Source organism: Penicillium waksmanii (assembly GCF_028829765.1).
Source record: "Penicillium waksmanii strain IBT 27052 chromosome Unknown utg000010l:1.0-3698451.0:1.0-3701458.0, whole genome shotgun sequence".
NCBI classification, from domain to species: domain Eukaryota; kingdom Fungi; phylum Ascomycota; class Eurotiomycetes; order Eurotiales; family Aspergillaceae; genus Penicillium; species Penicillium waksmanii.
In genome coordinates, this window is record NW_026643256.1 from 1,717,286 (window position 1) to 1,731,673 (window position 14,388).

The 14,388-nt window shown below is 51.3% G+C and overlaps 6 protein-coding genes across 6 annotated transcripts; 3 read left to right on the plus strand and 3 right to left on the minus strand.

Moving 5' to 3' along the window:
- Positions 1-554: 554 nt before the first annotated feature.
- Positions 555-1,732, minus strand: N7481_012617 (uncharacterized protein; the record flags this gene model as incomplete). The annotated part of the gene is made up of 3 exons (XM_057271836.1): positions 555-1,071; positions 1,132-1,236; positions 1,380-1,732. The coding sequence occupies 3 exons, from the start codon at positions 1,730-1,732 to the stop codon at positions 555-557; spliced, it is 975 nt and encodes a 324-aa protein (XP_057116024.1).
- Positions 1,733-2,310: 578 nt separating this feature from the next.
- N7481_012618 (uncharacterized protein) lies at positions 2,311-3,366 on the plus strand (the record flags this gene model as incomplete). Its single annotated transcript, XM_057271837.1, has 4 exons — positions 2,311-2,703; positions 2,794-2,849; positions 2,911-3,058; positions 3,127-3,366. 4 exons carry the CDS (start codon positions 2,311-2,313, stop codon positions 3,364-3,366), a joined length of 837 nt encoding a protein of 278 aa, XP_057116025.1.
- Positions 3,367-5,098: 1,732 nt separating this feature from the next.
- Positions 5,099-6,037, minus strand: N7481_012619 (translation initiation factor eIF1). The gene is made up of 5 exons (XM_057271838.1): positions 5,946-6,037; positions 5,625-5,699; positions 5,429-5,521; positions 5,212-5,345; positions 5,099-5,144 (listed from the first exon to the last, which is right to left on the minus strand). Exons 1-5 carry the CDS (start codon positions 5,971-5,973, stop codon positions 5,130-5,132), a joined length of 345 nt encoding a protein of 114 aa, XP_057116026.1. The 5' UTR covers positions 5,974-6,037; the 3' UTR covers positions 5,099-5,129.
- A 522-nt stretch (positions 6,038-6,559) lies between these two features.
- Positions 6,560-7,366, minus strand: N7481_012620 (uncharacterized protein; the record flags this gene model as incomplete). Its single annotated transcript, XM_057271839.1, has 7 exons — positions 6,560-6,625; positions 6,690-6,706; positions 6,768-6,865; positions 7,016-7,032; positions 7,108-7,139; positions 7,229-7,279; positions 7,330-7,366. 7 exons carry the CDS (start codon positions 7,364-7,366, stop codon positions 6,560-6,562), a joined length of 318 nt encoding a protein of 105 aa, XP_057116027.1.
- Positions 7,367-7,743: 377 nt separating this feature from the next.
- On the plus strand, positions 7,744-7,941 carry N7481_012621 (uncharacterized protein; the record flags this gene model as incomplete). The annotated part of the gene is made up of 1 exon (XM_057271840.1): positions 7,744-7,941. The coding sequence occupies one exon, from the start codon at positions 7,744-7,746 to the stop codon at positions 7,939-7,941; it is 198 nt and encodes a 65-aa protein (XP_057116028.1).
- A 1,334-nt stretch (positions 7,942-9,275) lies between these two features.
- On the plus strand, positions 9,276-14,287 carry N7481_012622 (mediator of RNA polymerase II transcription subunit 12; the record flags this gene model as incomplete). The annotated part of the gene is made up of 5 exons (XM_057271841.1): positions 9,276-9,849; positions 9,909-10,711; positions 10,786-11,406; positions 11,463-11,754; positions 11,823-14,287. 5 exons carry the CDS (start codon positions 9,276-9,278, stop codon positions 14,285-14,287), a joined length of 4,755 nt encoding a protein of 1,584 aa, XP_057116029.1.
- Between the last annotated feature and the right edge of the window lie 101 nt (positions 14,288-14,388).

The following is a 14,388-nucleotide window of genomic DNA, read 5'->3' on the forward strand; positions in this document are numbered from 1 at the left end:
CATTTGTCCTGGTCTGTTCAGAACGAACATGCCCTTTGCCTGCTTAACTTAACTTGACTTGACTTGACTTGACTGACTTTGTACTACACTAATTTGGTGTCTACGTCTCCCTGTACATATACATCATGTTGGCTTTAGCATTTTGCTTGATTTTTGAATTCCCACGAGTCTTATCTACCTCGAACGCTTATACTAGTAACTAGTAATCTGTATTGTTGGCAGAATACGTGAAGGCGCGGCCAAGCTCCTCTTCGAGATCATGAGTAGAAAAAAAAGGCTCGATATAAGCAGAAGGGATGCTATTGTACATTGAAAAAAAGCAAATGGCTCTATATCACAGGTTTGCTTCAACGCAACGAAGATGTGGGCGTTAAAAACAGAATATCCCAGGCGCAGCAGAGGAGAGACAAGATGGCAATACCAATGACAATACAAAAGAATGGAAGAAAGAGACAGGTATGACAACTTGACCATTCTCAATTCAATTCAATTCAGCATTCAGCATTCAGCATCCGGTTTCTCTCCTCTCCACGGGACGGGGGAGATGCGCGGATTTATTTCATGAAATCCTTCATCGCGTCAAGTCTCTCCAGCGCCGTCATACCCGGTGCAAAGGAAGGATCATGCCAGATCTGCTCCATAGTCGTTGGCTTGGTATTACCCCAAACGCGCCAGCCAGCATCCTTTCCGTTCCAAATAAGCTGCTGAATAACGACGTACTCGGTGACATCCTGCTCCTTTGCCGGCTGCTGGGCAGCAACGTCCTTTGAGCCGCCGGCGGTGGTAGTGCCCTTGGCCGCCTTTTGGAAGGGCGCGGTGTTGACCTTTGTCATGGATTGGCGGGATGAGACACGCAGGACGATCTGGCGGATGCCGGACTTGGGGACTTCGGGGAGTTGGGTGGCGCGGTCTGAGAGGACGCGAACGCCGGTGAAGTGGGTGCTGGGTTGGCGGAGCCATTTGATTAGGTTCCAGGTTACTACCTCGGTTGGGCGGCGAGCTTCGATTTGGGAGATGAGTTTTGTGGAGAGGCCGTCGCAGGTTATTTGCTTGAGTTTGGGGATGTCGCCGCTTTTTTTGGTCGTTAGTTGTTGTTGTGAGGATGGGAGGGAGGGAGGTGGCTTTGCTTACCTGGCGAAAGTGGTGTACAGTTTTTCGTAGAGGGATGTTGCGATCTTTCGACGCTCTGTCAGAAGGAGGGGATAGTTGTTGTCCTTCTTGGTATAGATGATCAAGCTGGTCGATGTTAGTTGCCGTTGTCTTGAAGGGCCGAGTGTTTCTTGCTACTCGGGATGTCCTTTCACACCCTCCTACCACCAAGACCCGCTGTGGCATGCGAGGTGGAAGTAGAACAAGTAGGAAAGAAATATAGGGCTCACCTCATGACGTTCTGGAACCATGCCTTAATCCAGGTCCACTCCATTTGGAGTCGATCCCGCGGCTTGTCGAAAACTGAAGGCATATCCCTCCACAGTGGCCGGACGAAAGTTCCCGGTAACAATCCAATATCATTCGGTAGTTGATTTGCGAGAAGATCCTTTGACCGGACCTTCATCGAGGGCTGGGACGTGGTGCGCGGGCTGAAGTTTTGCGTCTTGAAAGCCCACCGTTGTGACGCCTGCGAAAAAGACCGGCATTGCGGCGCGCCAGGGGTGTAGGGTCGGGCATTGTTCAGGGCCGACTGTGTAATCGAGAGAGTCTTGCCCGCAGGCGAACGAAGTGAGGACGCCATGACGAACAGCGAAGGACTGAGCGGATTGCGTCGGGGAAATAAGTGTCTCGAGATTGGCCAAGAGAATAAAAACCGGAGTCACGTGTAGATCTCCGCGATATGGCAAGGTTGCTGCGTCGAGACCCTTTCAGACACTGCACCCATTCTCTCTCTTTTTATTTTATTTTCTTGCCCGGTCTTCGGATCGCTTAGGGGTAGCTTGGTTTTTCCCTACTACAGACGACCCTCCGCATATCCCCGAGAAAGGGACATTCGCTCTGTACACGTTTTCTCGAAAATCTATTGATCAGGGGAGACCCGGCCCAAATCAACCCTACTCAAACAACGTCCCGGTCATAACGAGCCCAATCAGTTCAGACATAAAACGAAGCAATCGAGATTTTCTCGCGGGAACTCCAAAGAGTCCAAAACGAACCCACACCGACTTGCGCGCCGGCCGCATATGCCGCGATTCTTCGTCAAGGCTGGCTCCTCGACGGAATGCGTCTCCTCCGCCATACGCTCCCCCCGCTGAGTCGCCTCGCGAGCCAGACCTAGATATCTCTCAGAGAAACACTCTTCCTGAACAACTTCGACCCATGGCAGCAGTGCCCGCAGTCCAATTCATGAAAGAAGTGACTTCAACAGCGCCGCCCGCTGTCCCGCCCTCCCCGACCTCCTCGACATCCCACACCCCACTCGGCAGCGATGCTGGACAAGCTGCTTCTTCACCGCTTCACCCGCGGGTAGCTGTCATATTGGGGGTTGACCGCAGATGGTACATCCCTCTGTTAGTCTGTCGGGCAATGAGCACAGTACCTTCCGCTTGGTGGGGGCTGCGATGCGCCTTCACCTTTCTGGCGGAGCTGTTGCATATTCGGCCCGGCATGGGACGCGAGGGGTGGGCGGCGGTGATCGTAGGGAGCGTGGGACAGGAGTGGGATGTTGAGAGGAGGTTTCGCGTTACTGAAGTTGCTTTGGCTATTATGTGGGTAAGTAACGAGATAGCACGCGACATGATGTTACAACCGTGACCTTTTTTTTCTTGGGCTGAACACCAGTGATGCTGACTTTCTCTCTAGTGCTGTGCATCCGCATATCTATCTTATTTCTTTGCAGATTGTATGATGTCTCGATGGTAGGTTTCGCCCGCCCTCAATCGCTATCATCCCCTGTACTCACTGTCTCTCCACTTCCAGGCTTTTGAATTACACACCTCCAGCGGTTGTCATCCGCCTTTTGACAACGAATGGATTGATTGCATACATTACTTCCTGGGTCCTTTATCTCTCCGGCGCATCCTCCGACCCCAGGCTCCTCCTACCAGCCTGGATATCCATTACCACCGTACGTTTTTTTCTTGCCCGTGCATAATGCCAATTGGTTGTAGTCCGGTGACTAACCCTTTTCACCAGACCTTAACCTTCGTCTACCACGCCACCCAAAACCATGCAACGATAAAACGAGAAACAGCAGCGTCCTTACTGGTCGTCTCAGTAGCCAGTTTCCTCAGCCTGTCCTCGCTGCTCTTACAACTACATCTCACTCGCGAGAACGAGCCTGAGGTCCCGGTCTTCGTGATCACCCGTAAACTCTGGGACTGGGCGGTGGCAATCTTCCTGCGCATGCGAGTCGCAGATCCCGCAGAACTGTGATGACACCTTCATTACCGTTTCCACTGCCTCGCTTTTCATTTCATTTCTCTTCTTTTTCTCTATCCCCTTGCTGGGTCTACCTTTTACATATCTTTCTCCCTCAGACACCCCTTCCCCCCCAAAACTCGGCCGATACCAACGAGCCTCATCGTTGCCGCGAAGAGATCGGCCAGAATTGTACATCTCGGGATTGTCATTTTCTTTTCTGGAGTGAGTGCATAGCATGAATTGTGTTAGGGCTCTGCTTTTTCTTTGTGATAATGTACACACCGATCTTTGAGAGATCTTATCTACTTACTTTCCAACTTTCCCATCCCATCTACTAGTGTACATTGCAAGAATACAAATATAGAAAACTTCACGGTCACAACCTCGGAAGAATAATGCATGCCAGCAACTTGAACTCGAATACGCGGTCCACCAAAGTTTTTGTTGGAAGTTGACGGCTGCTAGTACTACTACTTGCGAATCGAATCGAATCAAATCGCCTTTCGGGTCGCTGTGTTTGGAACCAGGGTTCTTCTTACTACTGCTGCCGGATATCAATACCAGGGCAGGAGCGAGCTCAAGAAGATAAACGGGACAGGATTTGCAAAAGTCCTCGCCGATAGCGTAGTGGGTAGCTCCCACTACCATCCGTGATCCAAACCCGGAGGGCCCTCTGGATTTGGTGACGGCTATGTATGGCCATCTCTGGGCTATGCAGCTGAGGCGATAGGGGGGCGCGTGGGGACAGCTGGCGCAGGGGTACCTTTTTTTTCCCTCTCATCTTCTTCAGAATAAGTAAATTTATGATATTCTTCTTTCTGATCTCCTGAAAGGCTTGTTTGGGTGGTGTTTTATCTATTAGCATGATCTTATACTAGGGTTCATGAAGTCCAAGATTCTTAGTTCGTGCATAGGGACATAGACCCACTTATTCCCCGTTATGTGGGAGCTTCTAGTTCGAAACTGCCTTCCATCAGTTTGAGATTATTATCTTTCCCCCGTTGAAGAACTGGAATGGCAAGTTCGATCTACATCTACAGATATACTACAAGAGAACATTGGCATAGTGTCCTAACAGTTCAATTCCATGTTTCCGATTAGCAGCTATGGCAAGGAATGCAGAACATGGGAGAAAAGACCGGATAGAAAGAGGGGGAAAGTAAAAGGAAGACGGTAAAGACCGAGCAGACGAGCACATGCAGAAAAGTCATGAAAAGCTCAGCCCTTCCTCTCGAAACCCTAAACCTTCGGAGCTTCTCATCATGCAAGACGCAGGGTCCCGTCGGAAAAGCAAAAGAATGGAAAAGCTAAAAGGATAAAGAATAAGATAGAGAGAAAAAAAAAAGATAAAAGCACACACGCGCAAACAAATGAAGAGTTAAAAAACGCATCGTCTGTCTATGCAGATATGGGTATCTACCAACGCCTCGTTCCGTCATGGATCCCGTTCTGTGGAAAAGAAACACTAATGATAATGTCGAGTATGAGAGAGGAACAAAACAACAACCCCGATTTCCGGCCGATCATGCTGGGACCGTATCGCTGTAAATACAGAGGGAAAAGCGGGGGGGTTAACTCATATCGACGATGGCCCAAGTCTAATAAGCCGGGCTCAGAGTGGTGAAGGGCAGAAAGCAACAGACATTTGACCGACTGGGTGGGCCGGCTGTGCGCACGGCCGGCGGTTTGGGGATACATCGCATGCTTCCTATCCAACCGCTCACGGGGCAACATAGACTGGGAAGAAGGGACCGGAACAAGGCATGGCGATGTGTTTAGAAACCGTGGACCTGGGTGGAATGTTAGTATTGAGGGGTCCGGGGACTGTGAGGGGTGGCTTTTCCCAAAGAGACGTACCTTGATGGTCTTGGCATCTAGCTCGAGGCCTTCCTTCTTGTCGGTCAAGAACTCCTGAACATCCTTACGCTGATCTCCTTGCAGCTGGATCACCTCACCCATCTCGGTGTCGGAAACAATGGTGCCATTGCAGGCTGGAAGAGAGTAGAGTTAGATATTGTTTCGTTCCTCGCGTACCATGGTTGGCGATGAGAGGAAGGGTGAAAGGAATACGTACCGAACTTCTTCTTGATGACCTTCAGAATCTTCTTCTGGTCAAACTTCTTTGGAAGACCCTGAACAGTGGTCAGAGTCTTACGACCATTGCGCTCTGTAGTATATATAGTTAGCACGTGCTCGATCTCCAAGTACACACGGGGCCTGTGTCGTAGTGGGGTTCGGCTAGGAGAGAAAGACGAAGTAAAGAAACGTACGCTGAATCCGGATATGGATGTAATTCTGAGACTGTTTAGTCTCGCCGGTGTCTTCGTCAGCTTCGGCGAAGGGGTCTGTTAAAAAGAAATGTGTCAGCCGCAGTCCTGTACAAAACTTTACCCCGCCACAACGATCGACAAGGGGAGAGCAGGGCGATGCAACCCTCACGATCACTTCAAGCATACGAAACCAGAAGAAAGAATGTCTTCAGGCTGCATGCACTACTGTTTCAAGACCGCTCGAGGGTGGTGTTGAGGCAGGTACAATATGCAGGCGTGAAGTGGGAGGAGGGGGGGGGGGCAGGTGGCGACCCAACTTACCGAAGGTCTTGAGGTTTTCGATGGACATAAACTCGGCCTTTTGTCGTAAACGACTCTTGAAATCGGTGTTGGTAAAGAGAGCGAGGGGGGGAGATTCAGTATCTCTGGAAGATGAGCGATCGAGAGCGTGTGTGGGGAAGACGAAGGTGGTTTGGTGTTTGAGGGAAGAATCAGAGGGAAAGGCAGAGTTGACTAGCCTTTTGTGACGGGGCACACGGGAAGGCGGTGTGTGACTAAGCACCCACTGAACCGTGAATAGTTGCATGCGATAGTTATGGTTATGGTTATACGAGCGAGTTTTAGTCAACTAGTTACTAGTATTTACATAAAGGATATGTATTGAACAGTACAGTACAGTATTGCTTCAATTAAACTAATCGCTAGAGTGCTAGAACATTTCGAGTGGTAGCATGGTCCGATTACCAGACCTGAATCCACTCATTATTGGTACAGCATGAGTCAATCACCGTACAACCACCATTTTACTGGACGGGCAGTGCAGTTGTGACCTCTTGACGACATTTCCAGCCGTCTCACCCCAGCCGCATGGATTATAGGAATTGACGACGAGACACGTTGGTATTGAGGTATTGGTATCATTGAGGTTCGGAAGTTTAGGCGGGGGCCGGGGCAGCGACGCCGCCCTTAGCCTGAGGAGGCAGGAACATGGGGAAGTAAGTCTGCGGATAGAGTCAGATAAGAAAGCACGAGCAGGGATTCGACGGATAGTGGCGAACGACATACAACGACCAGCGCCATCACTAGAAACACAGAATATGGTTAGTATGCGGTGACCTCAGCGCGGGCAGGGTGTATACGAACAGGACATCATGACCGACATGTAAGCCGGCGTGGAGGCATTCTTCTTCTGCTCTGGCGACTCGGACAGCCAGGACTGGAGGGAGAAGACGAACGACACCCTGTAGCTGTGTCAGAAAGGTCGGATCCAACGGAACTCTGGGTATGGGTATATTGAGCCTACCATCCAATCATCCTATTAGAGCGGACAATTTTGTTAACTGCCCGGTACTATTTGATAATAATGTCTTCGAATGCGCCGCTCGGCTTACCTGTTGCGCGTGAACATCTAGACCGTGTCAGCTCACTGCTTCGCTAACCTCGGATTTCCAACCATCATGGCTTTATCAGGGGGGAAACATACCGCTGCCATCGGCATAGTGCTCGACATAGTACCTGTTGCTATATCAGAATAGGCGCTCACATGGTGCCAGGCCCAATGTTGGCGGGGGAGGAGGGCGTGGAATGATGTTGGGGTGGCGTACTGGACATATCGGTCTCGCTGGTGCTCTTAGGCGGGTCGACATAGGGGATCGCTGGTACCACGTCAGTATTCAGTAGATGGAGATGAATGCATTCGACTGACCGAGATCCGCCCGTCGCATATCCTTGGTTGACGACATCTTGCTGTGCGGAGTGGAAGATAGGAGAAAGGACAGAATGGAATAGCCGCCAAGGCCCAAGGCCAGGCGAAGGCGCTCCCCGAAGGCGCGACCTTTAGGGACTTGTGGCCTGAGGCAGACTCCCGGAGTTCTATCGGCTGGTCAATTGATGCCCCAGGGTGGGCTTCCCCCGAAATACAAATATCATGATAAACACATAGCCACTACTCAGGTAAACACAAAGACACTACAGATACAAAGTCTTTGTTCTAGATAAAATAAAGTCCGACAGTTCAGCGGCAGGGAACAGACAGGCCCGAGCCGTCGGTGAGGTATGTTTGATCACCGCATACTTGCAGGACGACCCGCCCAAACCTGGGGACGATCTCACTTCCGAAATGGTCGGTGAGACGTTTGCCAGATGTGCTGCAGATCGAGATGCTGTCTGGATTGGCCTGGTCGCACACGCATCCGACCTCCTTGCATCCTGCAAGCACAGCATCGCATCTTTCATCGCCAACCCAACCGGGCCTCTCCGACGGGGAAAGGTCCTCGCCATTTACCGATCACCAGTCATTGTTTCAGCGATGGGGTAGCCCGAGCCAGCCCAGCCCAGCCAGCCCCAAGCAGTGGCAGAGTGCAGAGTGCAGAGCGCTTGATGGTACGACCACGACCACGACCACGACCACGACCCACACCGAGTTCGGAAAAAAGCCCAGCTGATACGATCCCAGCGATGCAGCCATCCGACAGTGGGCCGATAGTGCGGAATGTGGACGCCTCGGAGTCCGTCGAGCGGCGCGGGTATGGTGCCGAACGGATTGGATGGGGGGGCAAACAGGTAAAAAGAAAGAAATGGTCAGGCCCAACCGAGAGAGCACTGACCACTAGAGTCCTGCAGATTGATCAGATTTTATCATGTCTATAACTCCGTGTGGACAAACCCCCTTGTGAAGATCAAATGTGCCAATTCAGGAAGGGAGATGCGACGGCAATATGATTTTGGGCCAAACCACCGTCATGGATAGCCGACGGAAAAATGCCAAACAAAGGGTTCCGCAGGGAACAAGTAGGCTGTTCCAAGGTTGATGGAAAGGGGAGTAGAAGGGGGGATGAGAGGTACTAGAATACGTATTACTAGTAGTACTAGTAGTGATACCAAGTTTGAGTTGTACATATTATTGATTCTGTGCTCCATATCTGTAGTTCGGAGTGGACAGACTAGATTTATACTCTCCGTAGACCGGTTAAAAGGGGCCAATGGATCCGAGAAGTGGTCTGGAGAGAATACCCTACTCTACTAGTATACATACTCCGTACTGTACATACTCACATGGGAAGGTATAGCCAGTAAATACTAGTAGTATATCGTGTTCAAGTTTACTCTAACACTAACACCAACATCCATTTCATCTGCCTTTCTTGACTACCGGGATCATACAATCCCAATCCAAACCCAGACCACGCCACACATCGCAGGGTTTGTGGAGGAAGACTGATTCCGTCGATCCGGTGGAACCCCCCGGAGGAGGACGGCTGATTTGAGCCGACTTACGTTATCCTCATCAACATCTCCGATAACGCCTTTCTTCTTCTCTTCCCTCCCTCACTTTGCTGTTTGCTGTATACCAGAATTCAAAAGAAGAAAAGAAGCATTGGACGCGTTCCTATTGCCCGCTCGGGCCCCCGCAATTGCCTATCACACCTCGTGAACACCGCATGTCGTGAGCTGTGATTTGGACCGATCGACCTCGCATTTGCATCAATCGATATCCCCGACTCTTCCTCCCGCCCCCCCAAGTCGCCTAGTCGCCCTCTTGTGGTCTTACGTCGCCTATTCCCTCTCATCCTTCCCTCGATCGCCCAATATTAGCGCAATAACTCGAATGATTCACAGAAACCCCTTCGGACAAGACACCATGAACCTAAGATGATCCCCCATTCCTCTGCTGGCGGCCAATCATGGGGCCACCCGACGCGCTCGCTGAACGGTGGCCCTGCTCGGGCTGATCAGGCATCAGTGCCTGTTCAGTCCGATAATTCAGTCGAATCGTCGCAACTGTCATCCCGCCAGCCCGTCGCTATCGACTTGACCGGTGGCGGGCCCGAATCGCAAGACAGAGAACCGCCGCCGAAACGACCGCGACTCGATGTATCTGGGTCGTCAAATTTAGGTGAAACCGGAACAACAGTCAATAGCACGGAAACAAAAAATACTCCGGGGAGCGCCGGTTCGCGAACGCAGCTCAACTGGCGCGGCCGGCCGCTGTGGTCGTTCCAGGCCGTCATGTCGGAAATTCCGGGCAGCGAGAGTAGAGCTGACGGTACAACTTCGAAGCCCTCATCTCCGCCTCCATTACCTGCTCAACCATGGAGCAATGTCCCTGCAGACCGTTCGCGAAATGCGGGTACCCAAACTGCAGAGGACGTGCCCGACACCAAGGTCCAAACAACACCCTATCGCATCCAGGTCCCTTCCGTGGCTCCGAAAATCAAAGGCGAGAGTAAGTTATTTGACTGGCTTCCATAAAACCTATCGACATTACTAACACATGATCTTTAGAAGTTGCCGACTTCGCGCCGTGGACAGGGAATCATCCGGAAGATATCCTCAACGAACAAACCGCCAAACAAGGATACTATGACCGAACCCAAGTCTCTCAGAACGAGTCAAACACGGCTCGCCCCGCACTATATACCCAGTTCAAACACCGCGCTGGTCTGCAAATGCTTTCATCCCTATTTTCGGCTGTTATGGAGATGCGACAAAACCACAATACTGTCAATACCCCGTCAAACTTCAAGCCTCCGCCACGAGTCACGCTCACCGACAACAAGCGAGAAGCCTGGCTCCGAGACCTTGCCAACCCATCTGTCCCGTTGCGACGACTCAGCAGAACCATCCCACACGGTATCCGCGGCAAAGTTCTTCTCGATCAGTGTCTAGGCAAATGGATTCCGGTCGCACGAGCCGTTTGGCTTGCAAAATGCGTGGGCGCCAACGAGATCCGAGCCTTCAAAAGGAAGGGCACCAGTGGTGCTCTGGCCGTGGGGTTGGAGGCAAAGTGGGTACGAGATTGGACCTCCAATGTACAACAGTTTGTGGAGGGTGTCTTTAGCTCTCCAAAGTCTTTGAACTGGAAAAGCAAGATGACTTATGCAGTTGGTTTGACTGCCCGTTTGTTCTTTGAGAACCTTCTGGACCACGATAATTTCCTCGAATGGTTTCTTTCATCCTTTGAGGCAGCCTCCCTCGCCACGGTCCCTGTTTGGCTATTGATGCTCGGCATTTACTGGAACAACATCATGCGGTACCGACGACGGGGACGACATTTGGCTGAAATATTGCTTCAAAAACTCCGACAGGTGAGTCTAATTCGATATCATCCCTGCCTTGTGCAATCAACGCTGACCGTAAAATATAGACTTTTGAAGTCAAGATCAGCACCCTCCAGCCTCTCGTGGATCGATTGTCTCGTTTCATCACAAAGCTGGCCCGTGAACATACCTCATCCATGATCTTGCCAAATTCATGGGACTTGTACAAATCCCAGGTGTCATCATGTCTTGATTTGGAACAGAAAGCAGATCGAATCCTTTTTCAAAGCCTTTCAGAGCGCAATGCACGAGTGCAACGGCCACGGCAATCGAAACAGGCCGCACGAGGCTCGCCCCAGCAACGTGTTATCCGACTTCTGGACTCAATCCTCTCTACACGGGACATCTCATCTATATCGTCTGCCTGCCTCGACGCAGTAAGTAACAGAGCTGTTTTGGTCTCAAAAGTATTAGAATGGCTCGCCACACCATTCCGTCATGGTATTTGTCGAGTCTATATAGGAGTTCGCCTTTTACGAAAGTGGAAAGCTTTCGGAGTCGATGTTGACGACCATATACTCGCCTTTCTTACGCGGACGGGAAGCTCCAAAAAGCTCAACATGGACAATATTTACCACGCCGTATCCGAGCTTGTCAGGTCACAGACTTTCTCGGTTGGTCGATATCTTCAATGGTTGATGGCAAAGGGAATTACGAACTTCGCTTCGAGCGAACGGGGAACGGTAAGTGTCAAGTGGGCCCACAATAGTTGCACTTCTCGAAGCTAATTTTCTCAAAGGTGAACGATCTGCCATGCGATGTTGGATTGATCGTCCAACTTCCTGTTGGTCGACTTCCGGAGCATGTCAGTAACTTGCGCGGCACTCTGTTGACGCGCATGGGATTCTCTGCCTCGGGAGAGACTGCAATGATCGCAAGTGTCAAAGATCTAATCTCCCGTCGTCTTCCAGCTATTTTCGATGCGCCAATGGACGCAAAGGAATCGCTTGAAGTCTTACCCGCGAAACTGAGTTGGGCTGTGAAAGCCGAAGTCTGCCAATGGCTACGACGCACGATAGCTGATTACACGCGTGACGCCACCCAGTAAGTTTTTTCTCGGCCTCTTTCTCGCTTTCAATAATACCAACACTGTTACTAGCTCAGGGTCTACGAACTGCCTTCTCTAGCGAGAAGGTGCCATCCATCTCTGCCGTTTCACCGAACGAGTTCTACATCATCCGTGACATCCTGGAGGATTTTGGTGATATTTCTATGCTTGCGGACATATTGAGAATCACGTCGAGCTCCGAAAACTACACTGTTCTTGCATCGATCGCCGACACTACAAACTGCCACTTCGACTCTTTGTGTGCGATTGGCGCAACCGCCGACCTATTCCGAAAGGTTGTAGATGCATATGCCGGGTTGAAGCGGTTCGGTATCCCGAATTTGGACCTTATGTTTTCTCTGATCGAATTGGGCATGCGCATTCCGAACGAGCTAAACACCATTGCCATTCTACGCCAAGACCTCTCCCGCATGGAAAACCGATCCATTGTGGCCGCATCATCGCCGGTATCTGACCATATTCCCGATTCACTCGGAGATGCAGATCCTTTGTTCCGCGAAAAGCTGGACCACTTCCTTTCTTCTGGTAATATCATGGATGAGCCTACCCTTGACAGTATATTCAACACCTTGACCAAGCACTTGGAATCTGATAATGACGGTGCGAAGCTATCGGCGAACGACACATGCCGGTATTTGGCGCAGCTCCGATCATTCCAGCCGAAGCATTTTGATGGGATCCTCGCCCGTTGGGTTTGTAGCCATCTGCGCGCGCCTGATCGCTGTACACTACTTCGTATCCTTCCACCTCTCATTGGAGTTGGGTGTGTCACTATTCGGTCATTTTTGTCCCTTGTGAAAAGGATCTCCTACTCCGCCAAGGCCATCCCCAATGCAGCGAGTCTTCCGGCGGATCTTGTCGCGCTTCTTGTGACTCGCGCGGAGGATGATGGGTACCTTGATCTGGTCTCTTATCGGTTCCGACTTGCACAACAAGAGTTCCTCTCAAAGGACTCTGACCAGGCTCTTGGAATTGCCTGCAGTGCTGCTGCGGCTCTTGATGCGTCAAACTCGACCCCGGTCATCCAACGTATCAAGCTGGAAAACTCGATGGTCACGCTGTTGCACGAGCTCCTGGTCCGAAATCCTGGGTGCTCGGATCAGAAATGCGTGCAGAAGCTCCTAAGTCAACATCCGGCGGCGCTCGCTTTGCTGCGAAAAGCGCTCGATATCTTGCTCGATGTTGACTTTGAAAAGCGTTCGTCAAGTGGGGAAGCTGCCACCTCAGTGACCTATAATAACTCTTCAGAGAATCATGGTTCAGTCGTCTCCGAGGTCGAGAAACTTGCCAATACAACGGACGACTTCTCGCTGCCCTTTTGCCAACTGAAGCTTCAGGTTCTCTTCAATGCCGACTCTGGACACGAGTCCCGAGACAGGTTTGTAGATGCCATGTTCAAAACCGTTGTGGCAGATTCTCGTTCCCAGAAGCTTCATTGGGTTGATCTTGTTTCTCTTATGAACCCAGACGCCGTCCGCCAAATTCGCGAGCGTGCCGAAAAGGACTTCTTCGCCGTACCACTTCTCGAGGAAGTGACCGAGTCTCCGTCTCCACGAAACATGGGCACTCTTCAAACAGCCAAGCTGTATCTCACCATTATCGAACAGCTTTCCGGCAGTATCCCCGACTCAGGAACCCCGGCTGTTGCTTCGGCTATCGTGGAAAAGATGGACACCTTGCTCCAGAAGATTCTGACAATGCAGCCCAGCTCCCACGATAATGATAGAAGGCAACCTGCGACCTCTTCGAACCAAGAACGGACCTATTTCGAGCGATCCCTCGCTTTTTGGTTCTCTGCGCTCTTGCGCATGGTTGTTCTTCACCGCGCTTCCTTCATGCAACCTTCCCCGACTCTGAAAATTGGTTCTCCTCAAGAACAAACTCGACTATTGACGTCGATATTCTGCGTCGCGCTCTCTCGTCTTCCCGGCGAAGTTCTACGCCTCTTCCCGGGGGCGGACTATTTCCCCCATCCAGGCGCCTCCGAGAACCACAGCCCTTGCCCGGGGATTCTGTTGCAGACCCATGCCTTAGACGTGGCTGCCTCCCTGATCGATGTGTTCCCAGACGAGGTTCGTCTCCAATGCGGCCGCTTTCTCAAAGACAAATGCCCGCCTTTCGTCCCACTCCAAAACGACACCCGCTTCTCCTACCTTCTTGGACCCACATCCGATTCTTCCTCTTCTGCTGCGCTGCAGTCGGCTTCAGCTCCATCTCCAGCAGCATCGGCATCAACTCCTACTCAATCATATGCCAATTACCCTACCGTTGCCACGTATCAACAACCACCAGCACCGCCATTTGGCCCTTCGAACGGACTCGCTGAAAGCTCCAAATGTACGGTCAACCGGCTGCGTCTTGACCATCGTGGCCGGATAGGCGTTCCATTCCCAATCCGCTCCTGGGAACTATTGGAGGATGCAGCACCGTTTGTCGGTGCCAACGACACTGCTGTGAGCCTGAGTTACTTTGATGCCAGACGTGTCCGAGTCTAAAGCCGAACCTTGAGCTCAGCATACATCAACCTCCCCCGTCTCCTTCATCTCGCCCATTTCATTTTCAACTTTTCTGCCGATACCCCCCTTTTTCTCATTAA

Bases quoted from the DNA above. Each gene is read 5' to 3' on its own strand.
- N7481_012619 (XM_057271838.1), bottom strand. From the start codon at position 5,973: ATGTCCATCGAAAACCTCAAGACCTTCG. The intron at 5,700-5,945 runs GTAAGTTGGGTC...TCTTTTTAACAG, and splicing joins CGAAAACCTCAAGACCTTCG to ACCCCTTCGCCGAAGCTGAC. The intron at 5,522-5,624 runs GTACGTTTCTTT...TATATACTACAG, and splicing joins CATCCATATCCGGATTCAGC to AGCGCAATGGTCGTAAGACT.